Source organism: Canis lupus, chromosome 4, assembly GCF_011100685.1.
Source record: "Canis lupus familiaris isolate Mischka breed German Shepherd chromosome 4, alternate assembly UU_Cfam_GSD_1.0, whole genome shotgun sequence".
Taxonomy (NCBI): Eukaryota; Metazoa; Chordata; class Mammalia; order Carnivora; family Canidae; genus Canis; species Canis lupus.
In genome coordinates this window covers 42159767-42181172 of record NC_049225.1, presented here as the reverse complement: position 1 = coordinate 42181172, position 21406 = coordinate 42159767, and the positions used below count along the sequence as shown (strand labels likewise).

Here is a 21406-nt window from a genome sequence, read left to right as displayed (position 1 = left end):
TCGAACTAAAGTCAAGAGTCTTGAGCCCAAGTTCTGGTTCTGCTCTTTGGCATGGGGCAGATGGCTTGCCCCGGTCCAGACCACCACCTCCTCCATTGTCAATGAGCAATGAGTTGATTTTCCTAACTCCATGACAGCCCTAGAAATCCCTGAATCTCTGCCCATATCAGTGCTTGCTCTCTTGCGTTGATTTTTTCCCTCCAAATAAAGAAACCGTGGGCATGCAGGGGAAAAGCCTACTTATGGTAACAACTGGAAACCAGAAAGAGTTGGGGAATCATGACAGAGGAGGAGGGAAATGCAAATATCTATCAGTGACTCATCTGTGCCAACACTGATGCTTCATCATTATCCATGGAGCCTGATGCCAGGTAGTACAGATGAATGTGGTCACTCATGCTGTGTGGGGATAGTTTCCAGGTATTTCTTAGAAGCCCACTTGCAGTCTCACCAGATGAAAATTGTGCCATATTTGCTACTGGGAGCTGGAGTTGGAGTTACCAGTCTCTGGAAAGAAGAGCCATTAGGCACCCTTCTCGCTGGGTCCTTCTATAGGAATTTCAGATGAAACTGTTCTATGACTCTTACCTCCTTGGAGAACTCTTCCCAGATTCCTAGGCTGGGCTTGGTGTCCTTGAATCATGCTCCTACAGTCCTTCTGGTGATCTTTGTGAGCACCCATCACTGACTTGTCATCACCATACAATTGTCTACCTACCTACTGAACCTGTGAGCAAAGGAACCAAGGTCTCTCCAGCCCCTAGCACAGATGCTGGCACACAATAGGTGATCTGTGTTTGTTGAGTGAATAAACAAATGGATTTAGATAACCCAGAATACTCTTTCTAGCTCAGCATTGTAAAACAGGGAAACATGGAGTCAATATGACCTTGGGCAAGTCACCTAATTTCTATGGACTTCAGTTTTACTTCCTATAAAATACATGCAATAATAATTTGCTCCCACTTCCCATGGGACTGTTTGATGATTAAATGAGATAATGTAGAGGCATCTCGGTGACTCAGTCAGTTAAGCATCTGACTCTTGGTTTCACCTCAGGTTGTGATCTCAGAGTCATGGGATAGAGCCCCATGTGGAGCCTGTCTGGTTTTGCGCTCAGTAGAGTCTGCTTGGTATTCTCTCTCCCTCCTTTCCCCTCTGCCTCTTTCCCTATTCACGTGCTCTCTCTCTCTCTCTTTTTCTCAAATATATAAATGATATAATGTATATAATACTGCTAATTACCCTTACCTGAATGTTCCCTCTATTCCCACTGCTGTATTAGCCTTCATATAATGTATTTAAAATGATAAAGACAATAGTACTTAACAAATATTTGTTTTTGCCTCCTCTCCCCCGAACTACATTACAGTTTAATTGTTGAAGTTAAAGGTTATTTGTGGAAGGGATGGATGGATGGAAGGCTTCCATCTAGTAGTGGCCTTCCAACAGCAAGGGATAGAATGGGTGTGGTGGGTACCACTGGCTCAGCAGATGTTTATACCATTTAAAATAACTACCTTGGACTTCAGAGAGTTCCTGGGTATGAAGGTTTGGCTTTAATTAAAGTCTCAGCACAGTGTTAAATGCCATTTTATTTTCATTCATAATTAACACTAATGAGATGAGTGGATCACAAACGGCCCACATTCTGAGAAAGTGAAAAACAACATCCAAGCTTGGTGGTTTCCATTTTTGCTTTTCTCCCTCCCATGTTCTGTTCAATTAAAAGTTTTGAGAAAATATTGCAACTACACTCCTTGTCTTATGGTAATGAAGCATATTAATTTGAATGTGATGAATACAATATTCCACTGACTTTTTTATTCCCTTATCTACAAAAGTTTAAAATAATGGGCCAATTAAATCAGGAGAAAAGAATGCAGGGTTTGCCTGAGGCTCCAATTCAGCAACCAGAGAACTGAAAGAAAATTCAGTGAAGTGTCTGGGTCAGACTGCATCCCCTTGGCTATAGCTGAGAGACACTAACTCATCATGACAGATGTGGACCAGGAAAGAGCAAATACTGTATCAAGGGGCCACGTTCTAGACACTCTTCAGTGTTGTCTCAGTGAATATTTATTGAATGGAGGGTGGGTGGGTGGATGAATGGGTACATGATGGATAGATAAAAATGGATGGATGGCTGCAATGGAAAGATGAAATCAGATGACATCCCAGGTCCCATTCTTCCCAAAATAGAAACGTAAGTCTAGCCTGGAGTTGACTTAACCCTTCTAAGACCTAAAAATCAAAGGCAGAACTTAGAAGTGAAGTTCAGCTCTCTAACCTCTTTACCTTAGATTCATAAACTATAAATAATCCTGAGTTCCGGTAGGACAGCCCCTGGGAGCTTAACTCTAAAGTAGAGGCCTCCAAACCGACTAACTCCAGTATGAGTTTCTGCATTGGAAGAGAGATATCCTGGAGCAGGCCTATGACCCTGAAATATTATTTGGTGTCTCCATGAGGACTTCTAGAAGACTCCCTACCTCATTGTGGTGCTTCGGTCATTAAGTTCACTTTGCCACTCTGTCCTCTGAGGCAGTCTACAGGTACATATCCCCCAATATCTGTGTACTTTGTCACCTTCTGATCTGTTCTCTGCATTGAAGGCATTTTAAAACACAAAACACTCTCTCTCTCCACGCCCTAACCCCCGTCCTCCCCACACACACACGCAAACACACTCATGATGTTATTCCTAGCCTAAAACTCATTGTTCACAGGCTAGACAAATCCCTAACATGGTCTACAAGACTCTGCATGGCCTGACCCTTGAATGCCTCCCAGTCTTACCTTTCATCATACCCTCTCCCCCTGTGCCCATTCCTTGGGCTCCTGCATTGGCCTTCTGGCAGTTCTCTCTTCAGCACTCAGGCTCCCACATACCTCAGGACCTTTACGCATACTTTCACTTATTCCTTAAATGCTCTTCCCTATGTTAATACCTATCCATCTGCAGCTTTTAGCTCAAGCATCACTTCCTCAAGGAAGGCATCCCTGGTGATACTCCCTACACCAATATCAGTGTGTGTTGGGCACTGTGTTTATATTGTCATAACTGAGTATTTTTCCTTTGTAGCACTTATCACAGTTTATAATTATATGCTTGTGCTATTATTTGAGTCTTATACCTCTTCCTTATTAGGCCATTAACACTATAACCACTGATTCATTGTATCCTTAGTGCTTAGCACAGTGCCTGGCTCATAATAGATGCTTAATAGATATTTACTGAATGAATGAATGCATGCATAAGTGCCTATTCAAGAGCCTTGGCTCTTTCTGCTCTACTAACTGCTTCCAAGTTTGGGATTTCTTAATTTCTAAAGTACTTACTTGCACTAGGCTTTATGCTAGGAACTTGAACAACTGAGATCTACCCTTGCTTTCATGTAGTTCACAGTGGGACAAGAAACAGATACATAAATACACAATGACAATACAGCGTGTCAAGTCCTACAATTCATGTTAAGTGTGAGGTTTCATGGAAGCAGGAAAGAAACACTCCTTGTTCCCCCTAGAGATACTTCCCAAATGAGATCTTTCCTAGGTTGAATCTGAAAGGAAAAGGTGTTGGCCAAGGAAATAAGGGTGGAGGTAGAATTTGTGGTGAAATGACTAGTAGTAAGAAGGCTCATCAGCGAGAGCCTAGCACTGGAGTAAATAAGTCCCAGGGATGATAGCACCCCAGGTGGAGAGGCCGGGCTGTGGGAGATGAGGCTGGGAGGTGAGCCTGGGCACTGAGGACCTTCGATGACAGTCAAAGATGGCAAAGGATGCTGTGTGACAGGGGACTAGCATGGAGAGACCTGTGATTTGGAGAACTCTGGAGGCTCTTTGGAGAAAAAGTGCTCATACTTCAAGTGACTCTTCCTCCTCTGAAGAAAGAAAGGCTCAGTCCCAGGACTGTCAATCAAACTCTTCTCTAGAATCCAAACTTCCTTTTCCAAAGGGTGCTCAGTGTGGCTGACCTTGCTTATTCATTGCAGGGAGAATTAATTTCAGGGAGGGGGGAATTAAAAAAAATACAAGATTAAGCAGTGTAATCATCTGCTGCATAGAGTTGGAAATGCAATAAATAATAATAGCATTGAGAGCTGTTTTTAATAACTCACCAGTGTAATTTAGCCCCAGCTTCTTGGAGCATATGTAAAATATGTCATAATGTGTATAATGGCAAATGCCTCATTGCCAGTCTCTAAAGACAAATGTCTTCCCAGGAGGAAAGGGGGTGGGATGGAGAAGGGAGGAGAAATTGGAGGACATGATTGCAAATAGGGTGTAGGAAGGCAAGCATCGTTCATTCTGACACCACTAATACAAAATTTGTGATCCTTTGCAGATGTGATAGGTTTCAGTTGGTTTGTCTTCGAGGATGGGGCAGGTTAACAGCAATAACATGCTAAAGGAGATAGTCATAATTTGTGAGAGAGTGAGTTGTTTTCATATTCTGCAGAATCACTGTTCGCATGCAGTCTGTGTTATAATTACAGATCATCGTTGTCTGTCTATGCCAGCAGGTCCCCAGGGCACTGAAGTCTTGGCAGCATTTGTTTGACTTAGTTGAGTTACTAAATATTCATGAAACCATTAAAATGTGTTATTTAAAAGTATTTGATAAAGCCTCACTTTTAGTAATTTATATGGACTATACCCCCTCCCCTAAAGTCCAAATTAGTGGGATGGAGCTGGGAGTTCTCCTTTCTTGGGAAGCCAACATGGCACAATTAAAACAAGATAGACTTTGGAGTCAGACAGATCTGAGTTCAAATTCTAGTCCCACCACTTACTAGTTGTGACCTTTTGCAACTTATTCAAACTCTGAGGCTCCACTTCCTTACCTATTAAATGAGCAATGATGATGATGATGATGATGACAGCTAATATTCATGAATCACCCATTGTGTTTCCTCCATCACAACACCACTGTGATATAGGTATTGGTATGATTCCCATCTTACAGGTGAGGATCCTGAAGCTTAGAGCAGTCCAGTAACTTTCATGAGGCACAAGGCTAGCAAATATTGTTCAGGAACCCAACACTGGGTCCCTATGACCTCAGAGTCCATACTAATCCAGCTAGTAAGTATGCTATGTGATCCTCTTAAACTAAGTTCTACAGTTGGGGAAGATGAGACATAATGTGTATAAGGTATAGTTCCTGGCACATAATAGACACTTTGTAAATGTCTCTTGCATTGAAGGACTATATTTATCTTCCTTTGATGTGTCCTCTCTGGAAAAATACATCTGTGTCTTTGTCAAAGTTTTATTAATGCCCTCATCATTCCATGCTCTTGGCCGAACAACTGAGCACCCATCCCAGTCCTCAGGTTTTTAATCTATAAAATGAGGGGGTGTGGGTGCAAATTAGTACAACCACTTTGGAAAACAGTGTGGCAATGTTTAGTAAAGATTCTGTGATGCATCAATTCTACTCTTACCCTAAAGCAGGGTTTCTCTACCTCTGCCGTATTGACACTGGGGTCAGGGATTTCTTTGTTGTGATATTCTGTGCATTGTAGGATATTTAGCGCCATCCACAGCCTCTATCCTCTAGATGCCAGGAGCATCCCCCAGTTGTGACAGCCAAAAAGGTCTCCAGACATTGTTGCCAAAGTCTCTTGTTGGGGAGGGGGGGCAAAATCTCCATTGAAACCACTGCCCTAAAGGCACTCTTGCAAATATGCATCAGCAGCATGTTCAGTAGTGAACAGAACCACATTGTTTGCAATAGCATAAAAGTGGTAACAACCTGTCTAATAACAGCTGAATAGTGTATTTATCACAGCATTGCTGTGAAATGAAATATAATACAATAGTGAAAATTAGCCATAGCTACCTATGACAATGTGGATGAATTTCCTAAATACAGGCTTGAGCAAAACAGTAAAAAGCAAGTTACAGAAGTCTGCATGTCATATGATTCTATCCATATAAAATTTAATGACATAAAATGATGCCACATACCATTTAAGGAATATACATATACGTGTATATGCAGTAAAACTAGAAAGAAATGAATGGAAGTAAAAATAACCAAATTCAGTATATGGTTCCTGGGAGTGAGGGGCACAAGTGCAATCTGAGCAGGGCACATGTGCTTCCATTCTATTAGAATAACTGTTTCCCAAAATGGGTATATGAGTATCATCAGATTATTTTTATGGCTCTTTCTAAGTCTGAAATATTTCATAATGTTTTTTTAAAGAAGTCAGAGTGGTTCCAATGGGGGATGGGCACATAGAAGAATCACTTGGGAACTTTTCTTAATTATACACATCTGCCTCTTAGAGATTTTGAAATCTTTCCAGTTCACTCCCCATATCATCAAACAAGAGTCACTGCCTTGGCCACTGTTCCCAATAGGAATGTGTCCTCCCCTCAGGTGTTGTAGGGTTGAGAATCATTGATCACTTTGAAGAATTCCTGAGGTTGTGTCCTTAGACTTATTCTGTCCTCTAATATTCTATGATCCCCAAAAATAAAGGAGTTGGGGGGTGTCTACTAGATGGATAAACATATAAGCAAACCTGCATCCCTCCAGTTTTCAAAGCTCAGCCCACATACTGTTTCACATCGGGCCCTTGACAGGGCTCTGAAGACAGATCTCTTGGGGTTAGGAGGAGATCACCTTCCTTCAAGGGAAGTGGATGCTGCTGCCAGAGTGTTTGAAACCAACACTGTATTCATGACCAACAGGGGTGTCCTAGGACTCAGGAAGCACCTCTATCTTCATTTGACAAGTACAAAAAGGAAGACTCAGCAAAGTCAAGTTATTTGAAAGTCATCCAGCCAGTGAGTGGCAGAGACATGAATAGACTCAGATCTGCCTTCAAATCCCATGTCCTTAGCATGTTGCCTTCCTACAGTAGTAATAACTCTGGCCATTGCAACTGAGAGCTAATTAGGAATGCAAGAAATCAAAGCAAGAGATTTCCCCCCAAAAAACACATGATTGACAAACAAATATGTGCTCTGCAGTCAGAGAAAAGAGAGCAGGTAGGAGGAGTGTGGAGCATCAGGTGTTCAGCTGAGCCTTGACAGGTTGGCTTTAGTTAGCAGAGAAGAGAGAACATTCCATATGGGGAAATACACAAGGGAATGGACAGAGGGCAGTGTAAGTCAAGTTCTGCAGGCCAGGAAGGCAATGTCAAATGCATTCTGTTTGGAACATAGCTGGTTGGAACTGGTGCCCACATCTTTGTAAGTATAGTCACTGGTCTAGAGGCTCCTTGGTGGCTGAGATAGATCTTAGCAATGTATCCCCAGTGCCTGGGGCATAGTAGGCAGGAAACATGATATTGGAGGGAGGGAAACAGGAAGGTAGGAAGGCAGGAAGGAAGAAAGCACTGAAGCTGAGGGAGAGGAGGGAAGGAAGGAATGAAGGAAGGAAACAATGTGTGTGTATCATATTAGAATTTCTGTTGAAATTCCAACAGAGCCTGGATCCCTTCTGAGAAAGCAAAGGAAGTAGAAATTGAAACATGTCAGTGGATATCTAAATACCATATCTCATTGACTTTATTTACAAATGAATTTCCACCAACAGCAGTTAAGTGTTGCTCAAATCAACAATTTGCCAGTCCAAATTGACATAAACACTGTGCACTCATTAATAAATGTGCTCATTACTCTTCCCTGCTAGGCAATGTGAACTCCTGTGTTCTGGCCTGTTTTAAGCATAGAGACCTACATCACCATCTCCTTAGCCTGGCACCCTGGTAGGGGAGGGCAGAATGTAGAAGGAGCCTGCAGGCTGAAAGCTTGGGGAGGTGGGGAGAGAGGGGCTCCTGAAGTTCATCCCAAAGGACACGGAATTCTTGAAGTAAAATTCAGGATCCTCCCAAAATTGATCTCCTAAAGTGTTTGGGATGATCCTTCCTGAGGGTTTTCTAAAATCCAAGAGGAAAAACCAGAAAGCTTTCCTCCCATTGTCTCCCTTGACCCCAGGCTCCATGGAGCTGATGATGAATCAAAATCAAACAAAAGTGAAACCATATGATTGTCTTTCTCCAATTGACTTAAGGAGAGAAAATGAGTGGGAAAAATCAGAGAGGGTGACAAAGCATGAGAGATTCCTAACTCTGGGAAACGAACAAGGGGTGGTGAAAGAGGAGGTGGGGGGCGGATGGGGTGACTGGGTGACGGGCACTGAAGGGGGCACTTGACGGGATGAGCACTGGATGTTATACTATATGTTGGCAAATCGAACTCCAATAAAAAAATATACAAAAAAAAAAACCCACAAACAAACAAAGATGGCTTTGAGAAATGACTGCTAAGAGCTGAAGCCTGGAGTCCATGGAGAACAAGCCCAGTTGGATTCCACAGGAAACTGCTTGGAGCTGGACCCCTCTTCCCAATAATGCACCTGTAAGAGACAGGCTTCCAGGTAGATGCATTGAGGTTTTTTATATTTCAGCATCTGCCCCATCCCCATAAATCCCTAAATATCCAATCAGGGGCACTAATGACCAGCAAAGAAGTAAAATCATTGTTGGGACCAAATGAGACAAAAAGTCTAAAATATCTGACCCAGTGGGGCGGGGGTGGCTATTGGTACCATAGTTATTCCTGGAGAGAGAAGCAAAAGGGCCTGAGGGAAGAAAACTGAGCAGAAACAGGACAGTTGGGGACCAGAACCAACTCCAAACCCATCCCTAACCACCCAACACTCCTCACCAGCAGAACCTGAGCCTTCAGTAGCCAGAAAATGCCTTGAATGAAAGGATACAGAGACCTGAACTCCAGGACTGCCTCTGCCACCTAACTAGCTGTGTCATGTCCTGAGAGACACTTAACCCCATCTGAGCTTCCTCTGGAAGTTGGTACTGGTGAACACCTAATTAGTTATTGTGATGATTCAGATAAAGGAGAACCTTGTGTGAAAGTCCAGCACGGTGCCCGGTCCAAGAAAATGCTAAAGGCATTTATTTCCCTCTCGTTGCCCCTGTTTTCTTATCTGCAAAATGGAAGTAATGCTGCACCCCAACTTAAAGTTAGGGCATCGTATTTTTTCAACAAATATTTGTTGAGAAACTACAATATGCAGAGTGATTGAAAAGGTTAAACAGAACTCACAAAGTAAAAATCCTAGAAGACTTTTTAGACATTGTGAACTTCCTAATGAGAAAGGTTTTCTTTTTATCTATGCACAGTCTCTAACACATGCCCAATAAATATCAGAGAAAGAAGGAGAGGGAAGAAAAAAGGGAAGGGAAGAAGGGAAGGAATGGAAGGGGGAAGATGTCATTACTTTACTATTGTACAGTCATCATCATCATTATGAAACTAATTTAAACAAACCCAGCCGGTGCCCCCAAAAGGCCTCCAAGATAAAGGCTAGGATGAAGAACACAGAAATAATTTTCCCATTTTGACCAGTGATGGGAATAGTAATGATTTTCTCTCTGAACCATAACCATCTTGCAGTTAAATAATTTGCTTTCTGGTAGAATCAAGAGCTCAAAGATGGTGCTCTAAGGAATTCTTTCATTTCTTTCCCACCTTTTAAAGAAAAGAAAACTCCAAATGCAATTATTGGCATTATTTTTATACCAACTGCAGCAGAACGTTCTGGAAGATGAGGCTCCTACCAAATTAGTTTATCCAAATGAGATTTAGACAGTACCTTACCAGGAGACCACTCAGAAACCCACATACCACCAGCAAGCCCTTCTATGTCTAGTGAATGTGCACGTAGCTTTGCGTATGCAGTTTCAGTGAACTACATGAACTGCTTCAATCTTGTGGGATGCTACACCACTGGGCAGCCCTGTTTACTTCAGGTTACACAACAGTGAGCAAACTGACAGCAGAAGAAGTAGCTCACTAAAACAGAGTTTTATTTTCTGACTGCTGGGGGCTCACACGCAAGTGAAATTTAAGCAGCAACAAATATTTGCCTGAAACCATTTGTCTGGAAGGAAAATCTGTGGCTAGAAAACTGAAGTTCAAGCACTCAGGGGAAGTTTGATTCCCCTACCTTAAACAGTATTCCTTCCTCTCCCCAGATCCAAACCTCCAAATTATAACAGCTCAATCTATGACTTCTCCATCACACCTAGCTGATATATTATCTCCTCAAGTGTATGGATAATAATGATAATGATACTAATATAGTTCTTTCTGTGCTTAATTACTAATTCATTTCAGTCTTTACAACTCTCTTGAGTAGCTACTATGATTATCTCTGTTTTACAGGTGAGAAAACTTGGGCACAGAGAAATTGAGTAACTCACCAATAGTCACATAGCTGAATAAGAAGCAGAGTTAAGAGGTAGTGCAGGCAGTCTGGTCCTGGAGATTGTTCTCTGAACCTCCATGTTAGTCCCATTCACTGGGTGTCAGAGACTGTGTTAAGAGGTTATAAAATTAGGGATCCCTGGGCGGCGCAGCGGTTTAGCGCCTGCCTTTGGCCCAGGGCGCGATCCTGGAGACCCGGGATCGAATCCCACATCGGGCTCCCGGCATGGAGCCTGCTTCTCCCTCTGCCTGTGTCTCTGCCTCTCTCTCTCTCTCTCTCTGTGACTATCATAAGTAAATTAAAAAAAAAAAAAAAAAAAGAGGGGATCCCTGGGTGGCGCAGCGGTTTGGCGCCTGCCTTTGGCCCAGGGCCGGATCCGGGAGACCCTGGATCGATTCCCACGTCGGGCTCCCGGTGCATGGAGCCTGCTTCTCCCTCTGCCTGTGTCTCTGCCTCTCTCTCTCTCTCTCTCTGTGACTATCATAAATAAATAAAAATTTAAAAAATTAAAAAAAAAAGAGGTTATAAAATTATTTCATTTCATTATTGCAACAATCCTAGAATATGGGTATCAATATCACCCCATTTTATAGATGAGGAAACTGACTCCAAAAGTTTAAATTATTTGTTCCAGGTCACATAGCTAGTAGTTGACAGAGTTAAAATTCAAACCCAGTGATTCTGTGAACTCATAATTGTTTGGCAGAAGCTAGGTGCCATGGATTGACTGTTTCCCAAAAATTCATATGTTGATGCTCTAACTCCAAATATGGTGGCATTGGGAGGTGGTAATTAGGGAGATTATTAAATTTGCATGAGGTCATGAGGATCAAGCTTTAATGATGGGATTAATGACCTGATAAGAAGAGGAAGAGACTAGAACTCTGTCTCTACCATGGGAGGACACAGCAAGAAGGCAGCCATCTACAAGCCAGAAAAAGGGCTCTCACCAGATCCCAACCACACTGATGCCCTGACTTCAGACCTCCCAGCTTCTAGGATGAAAAGAAATAAATATCTGTTGTTCAAGCCACCCAGTCTATGGTATAACATTAGAGTGGCCTGAGCTGACTGCAACACTAGGCATTTGTGAGTGTGACCATCTTGGTCCGTCAGATTTCTAAAGGACCCTGGAGTCCATGGCCAGTATCCATGTCTCGGGTGTGATGGTCTGAATTGGAATCCAGTCGTTTGTGGTGTCTGGATCAGAACAAAAGTCAAGTAACTGGTATATGAGGTCAATTCACCACCCACCAACCCACCCCTACCCCTCCCTCAACACCCCTCCTTTAGCCCTACCCCTGCCATCCACACCCAAAGAGAACGTCTCTAAATGATCAAACCTTTATTTCTTTATGGCAAACAGCCCAGAACAGGGGGGTAATAAAGCCTGCCAATGCTGACAAAGAACTGAAGAGGGCCACAAAAGTGAAGACCCTTGCCCAAAAAATAGTAAATCGGGACAAACTAGGGAGAGAAGTGCCCAATTCTGTGTAGGCTCACGCCTACAATGCAGACACATTCACCTTACGATCTATGTGGAAATAAGAAAAAGCAATTTGTGAGATGGATTCCACAAGTGCTCCAGTTAGGGTGAAAATTTCTCATCAAGTGAAAGATGGAACTCCAATAAAAATTTAAAAGGAGGTTATACTTAGACGAAGAGTTGTGTGGATACCACGTGATGCTGGATGGAAATCGGATGGAGAAAAAAGCAGGCTCGCTAATAAACAATTCATGTATCTTTCATAAATACCAAACCGCAGATGCTTCATGTATTAGCTGGACATGTGAGAGAATATGGACTTTGGGGCAGGGAGATCTGAGCCTGACACTCAGACAACCATTACCTATAAGAACTGAATTTACTGTTGATCTTCTTAGAGATGAAAGTGGCAATACTCCCAAAGATAAATTGTGAGAATCCAGGGAGATGGACTGTGTAAAGCACCCCACATTTGCTTAAAAAAATAAATAAATAATAGTTCTGTCTGTCTAGTTGCCATTGAGCTAAGTCACCCAGGAGGCATATGTCCCTAAAAGGGTTTGGAGATCATCAGGAGGGGTCCAGGCTTTGAGACCAGAGAACTCTGGAAGAATTTAAGTCCTTGGGGTACCTGGGTGGCACTGTCAGTTTAGTGTCCAACTCTTGATTTCAGCTTGGGTCTTGATCTCAGAATTATGAGTTTGAAACCCTGGTTGGGCTCCATGCTGGGCATGGAGTCTACTTTAAAAAGAAGAAGGAGGAGGAGGAACGGAAGAAGAAGAAAAATTTAAATCATTACATGGTGATAGCAGGCAGAAAGTGGGAGCCATTACTCCTTTTTCTCTTGTGATTCATTCCCAGAAATTCCAGAAAGCAGCAAAAGTTGAAGTCTAGCTCCTGGCACCTGACCTTGCATCTAACAGATACTCAGTAATCCACGTCGGTGGAACTGCTCTGGAAATGCTGTGTGTGAGGTGAAATAGGGCAAAAAGTGAAAAACGTGGGACAGAAACATGGCTGAGATCAGAGTCATCTGCCCCGAGCTGACATCTGGAGCAATGAGCATGCATCAGCTCGCAAAAGGGGAGAACGCAGAGGGAAAGAGAAGTGTCAGGGACAGCACCAGTCTTATAAGGCAGAGAGCTGTTGGAAAGGAAGCAAGAGAGAGGGGGCAAGAAGCAGGCAGAAACCAGGAGAGGTACAGGCCAGAGAAGCCAAGAGAACAAAGTATTGGCTTACCAGAGGTCTCTCTGCTCCTAATTCATTTCCTAATGTCTGGCCATGCTAATGCCTAAAATTCCACTAAGCCCATTGGTTTAACGGTTATACTCACTAGGGCTCAGAAGAGAGGAAACACAGAAAGTCAGGAAAACCTCTGGGCAGGTGAATTTGTCAGGTTTCCTTCTGGATGGGTGGGGTCTGGAATGGCAAAGTGGTGTGGGGGGGGCAGGGGGGGCAGGAAGCGGTCAGGTGTGGTATTTGACATCTCCATAGTGTAAATATTCCTGCTGTGGCCCATCAAACCACCAAAGACTTAATAACTGCCTTGCTAATTCCCTAAACATTTAGCCATCAGCTTTCATAAGCTGGAATGGGCTGACTCCAGGCAGCACCACCCACGTGCAAATGAGATTGGAGATTGATACAAAGAACCAAGAAGGTAGGTGCAGAGCAAAGACAAGAGTGTGCTGTGCCTCAGTCTGATATGTAGACCATCTTTCCTTCCACAAAGAAGGAAAGGAAGGAGAGATAATCATTCACCTTTAGTTATTGTTGCTGTTTAAAATAGATCACATACATGGGAGAAAATGGTAACAGTGGGCCTCCCTCTGACCCAGGCCTTGAGTTCTCTCCTCCATGGACAACTAAAATTCTCAATTATCAGTGTATCCTTCTGAAACTATATTATGTATATGCCCACAGATGGCGTATGTGTGTCCCTTTTCAAAATTAAAATGGTAATGTACTAAGCAACTTACTTTTTTCCTTTAATAATACTTTTTCAGCATTCTTCCAAGAGAAGGTACATAAATGTGTTGTATATCTGTAATGGCTGTGTAGTATGCACTATGATTTATTTAACCAGTTTCCTCAGTGATAAGCACCTAAGTTTTTTCTGTCTTCTCCTGTTACAAACAAATGATGTGATGAATATCTTTTTACATATATAGACCTACATGCACACACATAGGTATCCTGTAAGTGAAATTCCAGGACCAAAGTGTGTAGACACTTTTTATTTCTGATGGGTTTTTCCCTCCTAAGAGGTTTTATGCATTTACACCCACCCCAGGTCATGAGAATGTCTCCCCCCTCCCCAGGCCCCACATTGTTGCCCCCCCCCCCCCCCCCCCCCCCCCCCCCACCCCCGTAGTATATGCTCCAAATCTGAGCCGGCATTTGCTAAGTACCCACTCTGCTCTCACACCTGGGGCAGGCACTCTTCTTTGAGGCAGGTTTATTCCCAGAAGGGGAAACTGAGCCTCATGGAGATCAAGGAATTTTACCACAGGGCAGGTCTCTGTGATAAAATTCCTAGTCTTCCTTCTCTATGTTGTGCCCCCTTCCCCACCAGGCTCCCCGCTGACCATCCAGTGTAGGGAGAGTGTGATGCCCCCCATGGAGCCCAGAAGCTTAGGACACACTGGTAACCCATACTTTTGCTTCCCTATCTTTTCCTTTCTTTCTAGGAGTTTTGCTCAGTTTTGCTTTTAGTAATTTCTTCTACTGAACTAAAAACTGCCCAAATACAAATATAACTGTAGACTCAGCCCAGTTTACAGTTTCTTTCTTGGTGATCCAGTTTCCAGGGGCAGTTTGTGATGTCAAAACAGGGACCACCTGTACTCCAGAATAAGCTTGACTGGTTTTTACTGGAGGACTACAGGCAAATTATTGTCCTTCTGAAAAATGGCCTTTCCCTCTAAACCTGTCACAGATCGAAAGCAGTTTTTTTCCCTTATGTCTTGAAATAATCTACAGTCCCACACATTCCCTCCAGAGTCGCGAAGAGGATGTGCCATGAGACCCCGCCGGTTAGGGTTACACTTGGGGAACAGATGCGTAGGGTTGGTGAAGCCTTTGGCGGGGGATTGTCTTGGGAAAAGAGGAGGTAAAAGTACAGATCACTATGAAACCACGCAGAGGTGGCCGGCTGGGAGGAGGAGAAAAGCGGAGGGAGCGGGAGGAGTGGGAGGCGGGGAGGGAGGGCAGGCGGGCGAGAACGTGACAATCCCCGCGCACTTGGGCGAGCCGAGCCGCGGCAAGACCGCCCGGGAGGCCGGCACGATGCGGGCGGAGGGCGAGGCAGAGGGGCTCCAGACGTTGGGAATAGTGGTGGCGCTATGCTCCTCCCTGAAACTTTTGCACTACCTCGGGCTGATTGACTTGTCAGACGGTAAGCGCACTCTTGAGCTTCCCTATGTTATAGGAACGTGTTTTTCAGCTTCGGTCGTTACGCGTAGTTTAGAGACCGCGCGCAAAGGAGCGTGGAGACCCGAGAGCTTTGGAGGCCTTGGCTGATCCCAGGGGTACCGGAGCTCGCCCTCCTCCGACGCCCCAGTGATGCTCTGGCCGTGGTGCAGAAACCTATGCCTGGAGAGCTGGGGGGACTGGAGCCGTGAGCTCGTCTCTGCCTGCCCTGTGTGCATGTGGGTCCCGGCGGGTCACTAGCTGCGAGAGACCAGCACAAAACACCACAGTCCTGGGGGATCCCTGGGTGGCACAGCGGTTTGGCACCTGCCTTTGGCCCAGGGCGCGATCCTGGAGACCCGGGATTGAGTCCCACGTCGGGCTCCTGGTGCATGGAGCCTGCTTCTCCCTCTGCCTGTGTCTCTGCCTCTATATAACTAATCTATCATCTGTCTTTTTTTTTTTTTTTTTTTTTTTTTTTTTTTTTTTTTTTTTTTTATCATCTGTCTATTTATCTATCTATTTATCATCTGTGTCTCTCATGAATAAACTAAAAAAAAAAAAAAAACACCACAGTCCTCTCTCAGAGTGTCTGATAGCTATGTTGTTGATAGAAGCCAATGACTTTTAGAAGTCATTATGTTGTTCAAGAAGTCTGTGGGATGATGGCGGTGCTAAAACTTTTGTAAAATGCTAATCACAGTGCCGGACAATTAGAAGACATACAACAAGAGTCGGTTTCTTTCCCCAGCCCTTCATCCCCAACCCTTATAAGAATCCTTACCCTAAAAGCACCTCATGAGCTGTGACTTTAGCTTCCATTCCTTGGTGAGAAAGTAGTCAAAAATTCGAGTCACCCCCTGCTGTTTATGACTAGGAAGTTAGTGGTTTGATTCCCAAAGTTAAAGGACCTCAAGAAATGAGTATTTTCTTCCTCCTTTTGAGATTTTGTACCAAGTAGGACATAGTTTGTTTACATAATGTCAATCACATAAAATGAGACTCCTGGGAAAATTTCAGTTTCGATGAGCAATGAATTAAACAAAACCAGCCTCCAACAATATATATTCAATGTATATATGATGTGTGTCTGTTGTATATTCTTCCATAATTGGACAGTGTAGACAGAATTTCTTTTCCAAGAGGCATCAGATACCTCCTGTAATGAATGTAATGAAATATATTTGTAGGCAAATTTGTAGACAAAGGACTAGCTGAAGTACCAACCAAAGCTGAGATAGACCAGAGACTGCATACAGGATGATGTGATTGGATGAGCTCCAGACTAGGAGCCAAGATACCTGGTGTCTATCAGTGATCACTCTCTACTTAATCTTGGTCAAGTCACTTTTTATCTGGATCTCGGTTTCCTTATGAGAATATTGATCATTTTCAATCTCTGCTTCATGGGATTCTGGAGCAACCCAAACATTTTCTTGTTCACAGTTTGTGGTGGGGACAGTAAGGCAGACACTGGGCTCTTCCCTGCTTCAATAAAACCAGCTTCCCTTGATCTGCCCTTTATGCCAGACCTGTATGTGAGAGCTTGCTAAGCTTCAGCTACATTTTAGTGAATCCATGATTCTATGATTCCATGAGTGTGTTTCCCTGAGATTTTGGAAGATGAAGCACATTCAGAAAAGTTTTTCTTTCTTGAAAACCACCTGAAGTCTAACAATCTGAAAGAATAGTTCTGTGTGCACATAGGAACTCTTCCAGGCCCTGGGTCCCTTCTTATATGTGCTCCTCTCAACTCTAAACTCAGCCTGCCAGCCCATTACAATTGAGCAAAACCCCTGTTCTCCACCAGATCCCCAAAAGATGTTTCATCCCTGTTCTGAGCTTCAAAGCAGATACCCACCAAGATTACAAATTAAAGTCAGAGAAAGTTCCATAGAAACTTCTTTATAAAGCTAGAGGTGTGGTGGAAAATATTACCCTGTTATTCCTTTCTGTATCCAATCATACCCATCTCTCTTCCCCTGCTTTAGCTTCTGAAGATTATAGCTTTTGATTTTATTACTATAGAAGATATCAGTTACTCATCTAATGTTATAGTAATGAGGGGATTAGGATAAAATGAAGAGAACATATGTTTAAGACCGCCTCCAGGAACCCTCGGTGAAGGAAGGGATTAACATTTATTCAGCACCTACAATGTACCAGGTATAGTGCCAGATGTTCCTATATGTATGAGCTAATGGAAGCCTCAAAATAACACTCTAAGGAAAAAGACTAAATAGAACTGGAAATTAGATATCATTGTTCCTTTTTAAAAGTATTTTTTTTAAGATTTTATTTATCTGAGAGAGAGAGAGAGAGAGAGAGCGAGCACCAGGGGGTGGGGGGAGGATGGGCAGAGAGAGATGGGGAAGCAGACACCCCTCTGAGCAGGCAGCCCGACCCCAGGGCCCTGAGATCAGGACCTGAGCTGAAGGCAGATGTTTAACAGACTGAGCCACACAGGTGCCCCTCATTGTTCCTTTTACATAAAGAAGAAGATAGGTTTAGAGAAACTATGTAAAATTTCCAAAAACACAGTAATAGCAGGGTGAAGAAATTTGTCTCTAAAATTTCACCCTCTTTCCTCTATACCAAGTGGCTCAACAAGTAAGATGGGGTCTGTGGTCTGTCATTAAGTCTATACTACACAGGCTGTTATGCCAGAGCCTTTCCCGTATGGTCCAAAATGTCATTTTTAATGTGTATGTGACATCTGAAATTCTGTTCACCCATTTGAATATCAAGAGGAGAATACCACTTCCTATTAAGTACACTGGGACCAGTGTGATCCTGCAATCATCCTCAAGAGAGCAGGAGAGCAATTCTGAAGAGCCTATCAGTAGTCTTCCTTAGGTGCTTCATCTTAATTTTATTTTTCAGTAGTAATTTTAGAATAATACAGATATTGGGCCTAGAATGAAAAGAGCTGCATTCCAATCTTGGATGTGCCATTTATTGATGGCATGATCTTGGGCAAGTCCCTTTTCTTCCTGAGCTTTCACTTTCCTTATTGGTCATAATGGAGACATGAGGATGATGGTTGTATTAATTTCCTAGGACTAGTGTAACAAATTATTTCAAATTGGGTGGCCCCAAAACAACAGAAATTTCTTCTTTCACAGTTCCAGAAGCTAGAAATCCAAAAGCAAGAAGTTGGCCAGGCTGTGCTCCCTTTAAGCCTCTAGAGGGGAATTCCTCCTTGCTTCTTCCCATTTCTGGTAACCCCGGGTGTTCCTGGGCTTGTGGCAGTGTCACTGCATTCTGTCTCCACCTGCACATGGCTATCTTCTCCCTGCGTGCCTTATCTTTACTCCCTCTTCCTGCAAGATATCAGCCATGTTGTATTAGGGCCACCTTAATGACTTCATCTTAACTTGATTCTATCTGCAAATATTCTGTTTCCAAATAAGGTCACATTCACAGGTACTAGAGTTTAGGACTTCAACATATCTTTGTAGATGACCCAATTCATCCTGTTCGAATCTTTATTAACTCCTTTCTTCTCCTGGGTGTAGGATCTATTTGCTGTTTTTTCTCTAGCTCCTTTATGGGTAAGGTTAGCTTTTGTATTTGAGTTCTTTCCAGTTTTTGAATGGATGCTTGTATTGCAATGTATTTCCCCCTTAGGACTGCTTTTGCTGCATCCCAAAGATTTTGAACGGTTGTATCTTCATTCTCATTAGTTTCCATGAATCTTTTTAATTCTTCCTTAATTCCCTGGTTGACCCTTTCATCTTTTAGCAGGATGGTCCTTAATCTCCACGTGTTTGAGGTCCTTCCAAACTTCTTGTTGTGATTTAGTTCTAATTTCAAGGCATTATGGTCTGAGAATATGCAGGGGACGATCCCAATCTTTTGGTATCGGTTCAGACCCGATTTGTGACCCAATATGTGGTCTATTCTGGAGAAAGTTCCATGTGTCATCCTGTAACAATAGTAAGCAATGCTGCATATTGTTGTTGTAGGGATTAAATGAAGTGGCACATGGGGACGGACCAAGCTAATTATCTCTCCCATAAAAGATTAATTCTTCTTCAGCCTTACATCATGCAATAAAATGAATATACTACTCATCACAGAAAAAAGACAAATCCCAGGTTCATCAGGCCTCTTGGGCACTATAATCCTTCCCTTTGGGTTTGGAAGTTGCCAATGAAATTTCCAGAGTAGAAACACTGGGGTGACTTCCCCCCATATGCTGTTTCACAGTGCATGCCTAGGCCTCACTGCCATGACCTGCCAATCAGACTTATCACTCATCCTTCCAAAATGAGGACAGCAGGGGATGCAGAGAGGAGAAGGTTGGGCAGCGGCATGTGGTGACAGACAAGTAATCCCCCCCAGAAAGTTCAGAGACCATTAACAGTGAATTCTCTGCTTCTCTCTCACCTGCTGCTCACTGGGCCAGTCTGAGGCAGCCTTACCCTCACCAGATGGGAGTCCTCTCTTCCCAAAGCATCATGTCTACTGGCGCTGCCACAGTAACTTCAGAAGTAGCTCACTATTCCAGGGCCAGACATTGACTGTAGTGGTGAGGCATATACATCAGTGTTTCTCAGAGTGGATTCTCCTGCTGCCATGTCTTACACCTGTCTTAATATAGAGTTATTTTGCTCTGTGTCTAACCATTGCTTGCTTGTTTACAGAATCGGGAATGTCACAAGCTATGCAAACTACCACCAAAAAAATGATAGCAATAGTAATAACCTCACAAACTCAGGGAAACCATGAGAATCCAGGTGTGTTTATTGGGGTCTTTAAAAAGAGTCAACTTTCTATGCATTCTAAAATGTGTGAAACAGGTAGTATTAACTCCAGAGGTTTGCTGGATCCACTTGATAGCAAAAGATTTGAAATATGTTTTGTATGAGGCCAACTACCCACACATAGCCTGCTTTAATTATTTCTTAATGGACTTAGTGCCTGTATAGTACTTTATAGCCTAGGAAACCATTGTCCATCAAGTGTTGAATCTGGACAGCAGAGAAATCTTGTTATATATGGAGATCTTATATTACTATTGAATTAATTTTATGGCTTTGAAAAACTGAAATTCTGGGGCTTTGACTTTAAGCCACATGGGTAAAAAGTAACAATTTCAGAACTCAATTCAAGTCTTCTGAGTCCCACTACAGAGCCCTTTCTATTGTCCAATGAAGCAAAACTTGTAATTAAACTGTGCCTGGAGCATTGGGAATATCACTGTTTCTGTTCATTGAATGTTTGTATCACTCCTCTTGGTAAAGTACTCATAACCTAATCCAGTTAGGTTTGTCGTGGGCTGAATCATGACCATCCAAAGATATTGTGTCCTAATCTCTAGAACCTATGAATGTCACCTTATAAGACAAAAGGTATTTTGCAGGTTTGATTAAGTTAAGGATCTTGAGATGAGATTATGCTTAATTATATGTATATGTGTATATATATATGTGTGTGTGTGTGTATATACATATATGTATATTCATATATATGTATATGCCATCATAAGTCCTATATGTCATCATAAAAGAGAGGCAGGCAGAGATTAGACAGAAGAGTTGAGGGTGAAAGCAAGGATAGGAATGAGGGCTGCAAGGCAAGGAGCGCTGGCAGCCACAAGGAGCTGGAAGAGGTAAGGAAATGGATTCTCCCCAGAGCCTTTAAAAGGACCATGACTTTGCTGACACCTATAGGTATATACCCATACACCTATAGGTATATGAGGTATACCTTCATATACCCTCCCACCACTGAGTAAACAAAAGAACCCAAGTAGATTACTCTTCCACAGCCTTGCCTTTCGAACTACCAAACCTGTTAATTATATTATCTTTTTACATTGCCAAGGTTTAAGATGTTCCAAGAACATACCTCTTTCAAAATAACTAGGAGGAGTTTCCTTAGACCTCTCATCCCCCATGAGAATGACCCTGTCTTCTGCACTGAGTGGGCTCCCAGGTCTGTGTCTAGAATTGTCTATCTTTATGACCAACAGAAGGACATCTGTTTGTCCTGAAAGGTCTCCTATGACATACATGGCACTAACTGAAAGATCCCCTTTTCCAGTCCTTGCAATCTCACAGGGACATCCAGAGCTACCCAGGCCTATAAAGCTAACCCCTCATTCAGCCACACCTTGCAGACCCCCATCCCCTACACCTGATGATAAAATGAGACTCACCTCAGGTCCCACTGTGCTACTGCCCATCTCCTCCCCCAAACACATCCTGCATCTGAGAAAATCTCTTAAAATCCAACACAAAGACACA

General features: G+C 43.0%; 1 protein-coding gene across 5 annotated transcripts in view; it reads left to right on the top strand.

Moving 5' to 3' along the window:
* Positions 1-21406, top strand: part of KCNIP1 (potassium voltage-gated channel interacting protein 1) — a 339679-nt gene that overhangs the window by 276385 nt on the left and 41888 nt on the right. For 2 of the 5 annotated variants that reach the window (XR_005358202.1, XM_038534779.1), the window contains exon 1: positions 15018-15138. The exons of the other annotated variants lie outside the window; for them this stretch is intronic. Coding sequence is in view for 1 of the 2 variants with exons in the window: in XM_038534779.1 (XP_038390707.1) it covers positions 15030-15138 (109 nt within the window). In the remaining variant the exon portion in view is untranslated. Of the gene's footprint in view, positions 1-15017; positions 15139-21406 lie in introns of those variants that run through there. 5 annotated transcript variants of the gene reach the window in all.